General features: G+C 41.7%; 1 protein-coding gene across 1 annotated transcript in view; it reads left to right on the top strand.

Annotated features, from left to right (window-relative positions):
- BPGM (bisphosphoglycerate mutase) overlaps positions 1–6821 on the top strand; it is a 30731-nt gene extending 23910 nt beyond the window's left edge. Inside the window, exon 3 of the mRNA XM_082632939.1 lies at positions 5414–6821. Within this exon, the coding sequence (XP_082489065.1) occupies positions 5414–5592 (179 nt within the window). The 3' untranslated portion in view covers positions 5593–6821. The remainder of the gene's footprint in view (positions 1–5413) is intronic.
- Positions 6822–11271: the final 4450 nt, after the last annotated feature.

Here is an 11271-nt window from a genome sequence, read left to right on the forward strand (position 1 = left end):
CTCTGTCATCCTCAACAATAAGTATTATGGAATTGGGGTTTCCTCTTGTCCTGTAACAGATGTCTCCCTGAACATCTTTCCTCCTGTTTCCTGATATTCAAAGATTTTGAGCACACAGTGTGGAGAAAACCAAATAAAATATATAGAAGACAAATTTAATTTGACTTTTTTTCTTAAGAAGGTAATAAAAGGAAACACAATCTTTAACCAAGGCTTCAACAGTAAAGGACTAGATTTAATTTGAAAGCTCGGAGAGTTCAGATTCATTCATTTCAGCTATGTGCCAAGGGTCCATTAAATCAGGTACTGTACTATTCTTGGAACAGGGATACAGCACCTAGAATTGGACATACAAAGTCCTTACTTTTGAGGAGCATACATCTCCCTTTTGATTTCCTTCTGAAACTTAGCCGGTACTGTACTTCCGAGAAAGTCCTCAGAGTGCTTTCACATATAGGCTTTAAGCATTAGAGTTTCTAGTTAACATTTTATTCCTAATAGCCTTTATTTGTAAGAAGTAGATTCATATAATACATATAGTTGTAATATTGGATCATAAAGCTAAATCATTTCGGGATCCTAGCAGCAACACATGATAGAATTCCTTACAGTGCAACAAACATTTACTAAAGTCTTGCAGCATGTAAGGCACTGTTTGGAGAGCATGGGTGACACCAGGATGTATAAAACATGGTCCCTTATAATCCCGGTGGGAGAAGTGAGCATTTGCTCAGTGACTTCTAACAGAAGGCGAGTGGGAGTGCTGTATATATGTGCAGTGATCTTAATTACTGTCTGTGGTTCCTGTTCCTGCTACAGTGACTCAGGGGAGTCATCGAAGGTACAGATTTGACTTTCTGAAGTTAGTCCTGTATGCAGAAAATGAAGTTGTTTGAATTTCCTCCTATTTTGGCTTTGAGCTACTCCTTTGACTTACCACCAAACTTTCATTATTTCTTACTTAAAATATCCCAGTCATTTAAATGAATAGCAGTTAATTCCCAGACGCTCCTACATGAAGATTCAAGAATTAAAGACAATGGTTGGGGGTTGGTGAAGGGGCAGTGATAGAGATGCGTTGATGCAGGATTAGATGTTTCCCTTCAGATCGTTCTTGGATGCTGTATAAAACAATCTAAGCCCTTATTAGAGGATGTGATCTCTGGCCATGCGTTTTAACTTTCATATGATGTTCCAGTTAATGAATTTGTAATACGATATTACATAATATAGTATTGATTCAGTTTGGTTTAATCCAATGCAGATGCATTTTTCTAGCCTTAGGAGTTCTGCTTGCTTAACTCTCTTAGGACAAAGAATGTGGCTTATGCCAAAACTGAGTAATGAGTAATGGCTTCATTGTGGTTTTTCCTCATTTGCTATTTTAAAAAGCCAGTCACTTAAGTCTCATTGACTGATTATTAACCAGTCTAAGTATTTTAAATATTTGGAAGTAATTAGTCTGCTGTGTGAATGGCTTGAGTAGTCATTAAAGTGGAATGTCAACTTTATTTATTGGAAACATTTCTATTTTTGTTGAGCCCTCCTTTCTTTATAAGTGAAACATTATAGTTCTCGTGGCCTTTGTTAGTTGGCTCTTCCATTTGGTCCCACACAAAAGTGGGTTTTTATCTAAGCCATAGGCATGAGCTTGAGAGTGGTGCTCTTAAAGAAAGGGCTTGTTAGATCTGGTTAGATCTGAGGCCATGGTCAGATGAGTTCCATGTGTGCCCCTTGCCCCCTGCCAAAGACCCAGAACTTTTTTCTGAGGTCACAGACTGCAAACCCTCAACCTGGCCCATCATGATCCCAGTGTGTTAGCTATTTCAAGGGGATCAGACCAATCTGTTGATCCCTTTACTAGTCTTGAGAACATGAGAACACTTGGTGCTGGTGTCCAGTTAGCACCCAGCCCTTCACAAGGGCAGAGCATGAACACAAACATTCTCCTCTCTCCTTATGCTGTGGTGGAAATAGCCATAGACAAGTCAGATGACCAGAGTTGAAGTCCTGGAATTGGGAATTTTAAAAAAAGGTCCAATTTTACTACCTTAACAGTCTGGTGACTCGAAGAGTTTTATTTGACTTCTCTGGATCTGTTCAGTAGTTTTTTAAACAGCTTTCTTGAGGTATAATTCACATGACATACAGCTCACCCATTTAAAGTGTACAGTTCAGTGGCTTTTCACAGAGCTGTATTTTCACAGAGTTGTATATTCACAGAGTTACCCATCTATCAGCACAGTCAATTTCAGAACATTTTCATTACCCTCAAAAGAAACTCCATACCTAGCTATTACTGCCCAGTCCTCCCATTCCCTCTGGCCCTAAGCAACCCCAGATCTATTTATGTCACTATAGATTTGCCTATTCTGGATATTTCATATAAATGGACTCATAAAATATGTACTCTGTGACTGGCTGCTTTCACTGAGCATAATGTTTTCAGGGGTTGTCAATGTTTAGGTTGCATCAGCACTTTCTCCTTTTTTATTGCCAAATATTCCATTGCATGGATCTACCACATTTAATTTACCCATTCATCAGTTGATGGACATTTAGACTGTTTCCATCTTCTGTCTGTTATGAATAATGCTGCTGTGAGGGTTCGTGTACAGGTTTTTGTGTGGACGTGTGTTTCCATTTCTCTTGGGTATATATACCTAGTAGTGAAATTGCAGGGTCCCATGGTAATTCTGTGCTTACCTGTTTGAGGAATTGCCAGACAGTTATCCAAAGATTCTACAGGATTTTATACTCTTAATTTTACAGTGTATTAGGATTTCAGTTTCTCTATATCCTTAGCGGTCACCTGGCTCTAAACCACGTACTGTTGCATTCCGCTCTGGCTATCTCCAGTGGATGCGGGTGGCAGCTACTATGCGTTCAGCTGACAGATCTGACCTGAGAGAGCCTGAGGGCTTTTAGAATCCAAGGCAGTCATCTCCCAGCTAAACAGCTGGCTGTCTGGTCTGAATTTATCTGTTCTTGCCAGCTTTAGTTTGGGATGGTAATCTTGTGTAGGGTTGCAGTGTGGGGATGGGGGCTTGGCAGGGCAAAGTAGTGTTTTAGTAGCCTACCCTTTAAATCTTCTACCTAGAAGAGAATTCGTAGTACAGAAAGAAGAAACACTTGTTGGGCTATACTTTCTCATGTATGTTCTCTTTTAAGTCCATTCCTCCTGCCCCACAGGGTTTGTAATAGTGGTAGAGAAGAGTGTGTGTTTCTTAGTTTAATTAGACAGAGGCAGTGGAGGCCCAGAGAGGTTACTCGCCTAAAGTTATATATTATACTAGTTAGTATTTGGAAGGGGACTAGCAAAGGAGGAGATGGGATGTGTACTTAGATTAGACCCTGACTTCCAAGTTACGATCCTTTCCATTGTTTCATAGCTGTTTGAGTGTACAGCTTGTGCATAAGAGTTCTTAGGCAGCTCTTCTGGACCTAGAAATGAAATTCTAATAAAGAACCACCCCAGCGGTTGAGATCCAGTGCTATGATTCTGTGACTGGTGCTCATAGTTAATGACCAAAGTTAAACTGACACAGTGCATTGATAACTAACTGCTACTAACTTATTCTGCCATTCTCACCTTCCAAGATGGACCCTTGCACTCCCCTCAGAACTTGCTCTACCCTGGGTCCTTTCTATTAATAAAGAACAGAAGCATATGGTTAGAATTTAGAAGTCTATATAATAAAGGTGTGTTTTTAAAGTAGATAATTTGAATACTTTCAGTCACCTTTTAATTAGCTTAACTCCATCTTTTTAGGTCTCCTCTCCTCTTTGCCCATTTTGAACTCAGAGAGACTTGAAAGATATTGTGCACTAGTTACAGACACCTGGGTTTAAATCCAGGCTTTGCTGTTTACTGCCTGTGTGACCTTGAGTTGTTTGCTTAACCTCTCTGTGTCAGAAATTGTTACATGGAAAAATAATGGTGCATATTTTCCTAGGATTGCAACGGTGATTAAATAAGTTAATACACATAAAGTGCTTAGAAGAGTACCTGGCATGTGGAATGTACTCAGTACATGTTAGCTGTTTAATGTTTTTTAAAAACAGTCATAATAATTGAAACCTTATCACGACCACTGCTGCTACCACCCTTGCTACAACTCCAGCTCTTCTGGTCAAAATTGAACAACCAATGATTCAGGTTATCTATTTATTAAAAAAAATTTTGTAGGAGCGCACTATATAGCATGTGGGATCTTAGCTCCCCGACCAGGGATCGAACCTGGGCCCTTGGCAGTGAGAGCGTGGAGTCCTAACCACTGGACCACCAGAGAATCCCCTGATTCAGGCTATTTTAAAAAGAACTGAGGGAATTGCCTGGTGGTCCAGTGGTTAGGACTCCACGCTTTCACTGCCTCGGGCGTGGGTTCAATCCCTGGTCAGGGAACTAAGATCCCGCAGGACACGCAGCACGCTGAAAATAAATAAGTAAGTAAGTAAATAAATAAATAAATAAAATTTTTTAAAAATAAGAAGAGAATTGAAGGTGATTTGTCAATTACACATATCTTGCTCTCCTAGCAGTTGGGCTGTTAAGGGACAGCAGGAGAACGAGACCTGTTTACAAGGCATGTCGATCAACCTTCTTTTGATTCCTCTTGATTGTGTTTCCTGAGCACCTAGGGGAGGGTTCCTCCTTGACTGGGTCTAGCCCAGGGCATCCCATGCTCACTCAGTGTTGGAAAACCAGCCACTTTCTAATCAATTGAACTAGATTTTGAGGTTAATTTTAGCCAGCCTGGGGACAACATATAAAAGGGAAAAAAGTGGAAAACCCCCCGAGTTCACTTTCAGATTTTTCAAGATTGATTTCTGTGGAAAACCAGTAACACACATGTGAGCATGGAGAGAATAATTTTCATTTCTTTAAGATTTAGATAGGAAACAACCAGGAACAATTTGCCCCAAAAGGCATTTACTGTCCCAAGATTTAATGTAATTTGAATTTCTGTCTTAGGTTTTTTTTTTTAAAAAAAAAAACAAAACTTCCGAGGGACTTCCTTGGTGGTGCAGTGTATAAGACTCTGTGCTCCCAATGCAGGGGGCCCAGGGTTTGATCCCTGGTCAGGGAACTAGATCCCACATGCTGCAACTAACAGTTCGCATGCCGCAACTAAGGAGCCCGCCTGCCGCAACTGAGACCTGGCACAACCAAATAAATAAGTAAGTAAATAAATAAAACTTGTGGGACGCCCTTGGCTTCCAGCAACTATAGCTGGAATCTTCACAGTACCTGGTGTGGTTCCAGCAACTATAGCTGGAATCTTCACAGTACCTGGTGTGGTTCCAAACGTGCACTTAATATGGGACTAAGTGAATGTGTAGTTAAGTAAGTAAACACAGCTCCCTCCTGGGTTGTCTTTAACGCCTTGCTCCTCCCTCTCTTAATCTCCAGGTATCTCAGATGAAGACATTATCAACATTACTCTTCCTACTGGAGTCCCCATTCTCCTGGAACTGGATGAGAACCTGCACGCCGTTGGACCTCACCAGTTCCTAGGCGACCAAGAGGCTATCCAAGCAGCCATTAAGAAAGTAGAGGATCAAGGAAAAGTGAAACGCGCTGACAAATAAAATCTTTCCCACGTGCTAGCTAGGGATAGCTGCAGAAGGAGTGGTATGCGGTGTGTCATGGGTGCTGATCTCGCTTTTTTTTTTTTTTTTTCTCCCCCGCTGATTTTTCCTGATTTTCCCAGATCTAGGCTGTGGGGTAGAGTTTGTATAAGTAACTAGGTAACTTATGTTGGCCCAGATAAAGGCTTTAGGATGCCTGAGTGCTAATGTCATAAGCCTTATGCGTTAGCCCCTGCCGGCCCCATTTGAATTAGTCACTAAGTTAGTCACCAGTGGGGCTTAATCAATGTCATAAGTTTCCGAGATGGGGGAGCAACAAGTGGAGGTCAAGTTCAAGGTATTCCTCATTCAATAAATCAGTATAGAGTGACCACTGACAGGCACTACTTACTCCAATAAGTAGTTCACATTTATATTTACTGAGACTTTCTAGGATAATAAAGGGTGTTAGATAACACACTATACTTAAGTATTTATTATTAGTCTTTTCCTCTAGGGAGAGGGATGCTTTGATAGGTTAAGACCAGAGGCCCATTAAATGGGAGAGTCACAGATGGATTCCTCCAAGACAGCCAACAACAAACACCAAGGCCCTTTGCCTCATGACATTTGGTGGAATTCCTCTCTGGCTGCTAGAATTAGCAGCATATAGACAGCTATAGCTGTTTGTGTTCTCTTTTTGTTTTATTTTTGTTTTTTAAACTTTAATTTTGGGGTCTTTAAAATTAATTTAAAAATAAGTTCTGTGACTGAAAATGGTACCATCCCAAGAATTTCCATATGATTCATAAATATTAAGTATAGGCTGCTGAATTATTCTCTGCTCTTCCTATAACACAAAGAGTTGTACTTATTTCAACACATAGACATGCCTAATTCTCTAAAAATTGAAGGTCGGGTCGGGGGAAGGTAGAATATAGTGGGTGTAATTTTATTCACTTGAACAGGGGAAATGGTATATTTGCACTTGTCACATACATTTGTTCTTTATCTGCTGAGGGCAAAACATTATGGTACGTAGTCTATAGTATTCAGGGTAGGCCACAGACAGAATTGACTGCTTATCGATCTTAATGATATAGGATGTTTTTAGATGCTGGAGATAGGTAAGTGATCATTTCTTTAAGCTACGGCCTTATTTCAGAGCAAGTGACATGTATTTCAGTGATAAAGTCATGTAAACAACTTACAACTATAAAAGCTGTTACAGAAAGATAGCTTCAAGATGGCGGAAGAGTAAGACGCGGAGATCACCTTCCTCCCCACGGATACACCAGAAATACAGCTACACGTGGAACAACTCCTACAGAACACCTACTGAACGCTGGCAGAAGACCCCAGACCTCCCAAAAGGCAAGAAACTCCCCACATACCTGGGTAGGGCAAAGCGGAGAGATCCGCACACAGAGGATCGGTGCCGAGCGGCACTCACCAGCCCGAGAGGCTTGTCTGCTCGCCCGCCGGGGCACGCAGCGCTGGAAGCTGAGGCTCGGGCTTCGGTCAGAGCGCAGGGAGAGGACTGGGGCTGGTGGCGAGAACTCAGCCTGAAGGGGGCTAATGTGCCACAGCTAGCCGGGAGGGAGTCCGGGAAAACTCTGGAGCTGCCGAAGAGGCAAGAGACTTTTTCTTCCCTCTTGGTTTCCTGGTGCGCGAGGAGAGGGGATTGAGAGCGCTGCTTGGGGGGGCTCCACGGACGGGCGCGAGTCGCGACTGGGGGCGCGGAGCCCAGTGACAGGCGTGGGGCGCTGGGGCTGCTGCTGCCACCGCCGGGGGGCCTGTGTGCGAGCGCAGGTCGCTGCCCACGCCGCCCTTCCGGGAGCCTGTGCAGCCCGCCACTGCCGGGGTCCCGGGATCCAGGGGCGGCTTCCCTGGGAGAGCGCACGGCGCGCCTCGGGCTGGTGCAGCGTCACGCCGACCTCTGCCGCTGCGGGCTCGCCCCGCACTCCGTGCCCCTCCCTCCCTCCCGGCCTGAGTCCCCGAAGAGGCTGCTCCTTTAACCCTGTCCTATCTGAGCGAAGAACAGACGCCCTCCGGCGACCTACACGCAGAGGCGGGGCCAAATCCAAAGCTGAGACCTAGGAGCTGTGAGAACAAAGAAGAGAAAGGAAAACCTCTCCCAGCAGCCTCAGAAGCAGCGGATTAAAGCTCCACAATCAACTTGATGTACCCTGCATCTGTGGAATACATGAATAGACAACACATCATCCCAAATTGAGGAGCCCGGAGTCAGTGCTGTGCCTCTGAGGTGGGAGAGCCAACTTCAGGACACTGGTCCACAAGAGACCTCCCAGCTCCACATAATATCAAACGGCGAAAATCTTCCAGAGATCTCCATCTCAACACCAGCACCCAGCTTCACTCAACGACCAGCAGGCTACAGTGCTGGACACCCTAAGCCAAACAACTAGCAAGACAGGAACACAACACCACCCATTAGCAGAGAGGTGGCCTAAAATCATAAAAAGTCCACAGACACCCCAAAACACACCACCAGACGTGGACCTGCCCACCAGAAAGACAAGATCCAGCCTCATCCACCAGAACACAGGCACTAGTCCCCTCCACCAGGAAGCCTACACAACCCACTAAACCAACCTTAGCCACTGGGGACAGACACCAAAAACAACAGGAACTACGAACCTGCAGCCTGCAAAAAGGAGACCCCAAACACAGTAACATAAGCAAAATGAGAAGACAGAAAAACACACAGCAGGAGAAGGAGCAAGATAAAAACCCACCAGACCTAACAAATGAAGAGGTAATAGGCACTCTACCTGAAAAAGAATTCAGAATAATGATGGTAAAGATGATCCAAGATTCTATTTCCCAGATCCAAAATCTTGGAAATAGAATAGACAAAATGCAAGAAACAGTTAACAAGGACCTAGAAGAACTAAAGATGAATCAAGCATCGATTAAAAACACAATACATGAAATAAAAAATACTCTAGATGGGATCAATAGCAGAATAACTGAGGCAGAAGAACGGATAAGTGAGGTGGAAGATAAAATAGTGGAAATAACTGCTGCAGAGCAAAATAAAGAAAAAAGAATGAAAAGAACAGAGGACAGTCTCAGAGACCTCTGGGACAACATTAAACGCACCAACATTCGAATTATAGGGGTTCCAGAAGAAGAAGAGAAAAAGAAAGGGACTGAGAAAATATTTGAAGAGATTATAGTTGAAAACTTCCCTAATATGGGAAAGGAAATAGTTAATCAAGTCCAGGAGGCACAGAGAGTCCCATACAGAATAAATCCAAGGAGAAATACGCCAAGACACATATTAATCAAACTGTCAAAAATTAAACACAAAGAAATCATATTAAAAGCAGCAAGGCAAAAACAACAAATAACACACAAGGGAATCCCCATCAGGATAACAGCTGATCTCTCAGCAGAAACTCTACAAGCCAGAAGGGAGTGGCAGGACATACTTAAAGTGATGAAGGAGAAAAACCTGCAACCAAGATTACTCTACCCAGCAAGGATCTCATTCAGATTTGATGGAGAAATTAAAACGTTTACAGACAAGCAAAAGCTGAGAGAGTTCAGCACCACCAAACCAGCTTTACAACAAATGCTAAAGGAACTTCTCTAGGCAAGAAACACAACAGAAGTAAAAGACCTACAATAATGAACCCAAAACAATTAAGAAAATGGGAATAGGAACATACATATCGATAATTACCTTAAATGTAAATGGACTAAATGCTCCCACCAAAAGACACAGAGTGGCTGAATGGATACAAAAACAAGACCCATCTATATGCTGTCTACAAGAGACCCACTTCAGACCTAGAGACACATACAGACTGAAAGTAAGGGGATGGAAAAAGATATTCCATGCAAATGGAAACCAAAAGAAAGCTGGAGTAGCAATTCTCATATCAGACAAAATAGACTTTAAAATAAGGACTACTAGAAGAGACAAAGAAGGACACTACATAATGATCAAGGGATCGATCCAAGAAGAAGATATAACAATTGTAAATATTTATGCACCCAACATAGGAGCACCTCAATACATAAGGCAAATACTAACAGCCATAAAAGGAGAAATCGACAGTAACACACTCATAGTAGGGGACTTTAACACCCCACTTTCACCAATGGACAGATCATCCAAAATGAAAATAAATAAGGAAACACAAGCTTTAAATGATACATTAAACAAGATGGACTTAATTGATATTTATAGGACATTCCATCCAAAAACAACAGAATACACATTTTTCTCAAGTGCTCATGGAACATTCTCCAGGATAGATCATATCTTGGGTCACAAATCAAGCCTTGGTAAATTTAAGAAAATTGAAATTGTATCAACTATCTTTTCCGACCACAATGCTATGAGACTAGATATCAATTACAGGAAAAGAGCTGTAAAAAATACAAACACATGGAGGCTAAACAATACACTACTTAATAACGAAGTGATCACTGAAGAAATCAAAGAGGAAATTAAAAAATACCTAGAAACAAATGACAATGGAGACACAACGACCCAAAACCTATGGGATGCAGCAAAAGCAGTTCTAAGAGGGAAGTTTATAGCAATACAATCCCACCTTAAGAAACAGGAAACATCTCGAATAAACAACCTAACCTTGCACCTAAAGCAATTAGAGAAAGAAGAACAAAAACATCCCAAAGTTAGCAGAAGGAAAGAAATCATAAAAATCAGATCAGAAATAAATGAAAAAGAAATGAAGGAAACGATAGCAAAGATCAATAAAACTAAAAGCTGGTTCTTTGAGAAGATAAACAAAATTGATAAACCATTAGCCAGACTCATCAAGAAAAAAAGGGAGAAGACTCAAATCAATAGAATTAGAAATGAAAAAGGAGAAGTAACAACTGACACTACAGAAATACAAAAGATCATGAGAGATTACTATAAGCAACTCTATGCCAATAAAATGGACAACCTGGAAGAAATGGACAAATTCTTAGAAATGCACAACCTGCCAAGACTGAATCAGGAAGAAATAGAAAATATGAACAGACCAATCACAAGCACTGAAATTGAAACTGTGATAAAAAATCTTCCAACAAACAAAAGCCCAGGACCAGATGGCTTCACAGGCGAATTCTATCAAGCATTTAGAGAAGAGCTAACACCTATCCTTCTGAAACTCTTCCAAAATATAGCAGAGGGAGGAACACTCCCAAACTCATTCTACGAGGCCACCATCACCTTGATACCAAAACCAGGCAAGGATGTCACAAAGAAAGAAAACTACAGGCCAATATCACTGATGAACATAGATGCAAAAATCCTCAACAAAATACTAGCAAACAGAATCCAACAGCACATTAAAAGGATCATACACCATGATCAAGTGGGGTTTATTCCAGGAATGCAAGGATTCTTCAATATACGCAAATCAATCAACGTGATACACCATATTAACAAATTGAAGGAGAAAAACCATATGATCATCTCAATAGATGCAGAGAAAGCTTTCGACAAAATTCAACACCCATTTATGATAAAAACCCTGCAGAAAGTAGGCATAGAGGGAACTTTCCTCAACATAATAAAGGCCATATATGACAAACCCACAGCCAGCATTATCCTCAATGGTGAAAAACTGAAACCATTTCCACTAAGATCAGGAACTAGACAAGGTTGCCCACTTTCACCACTCTTATTCAACCTAGTTTTGGAAGTTT

The sequence above is a fragment of the Mesoplodon mirus genome (genome assembly GCF_964341445.2).
Source record: "Mesoplodon mirus genome assembly, chromosome: 9".
In the NCBI taxonomy this organism is placed as follows: domain Eukaryota; kingdom Metazoa; phylum Chordata; class Mammalia; order Artiodactyla; family Ziphiidae; genus Mesoplodon; species Mesoplodon mirus.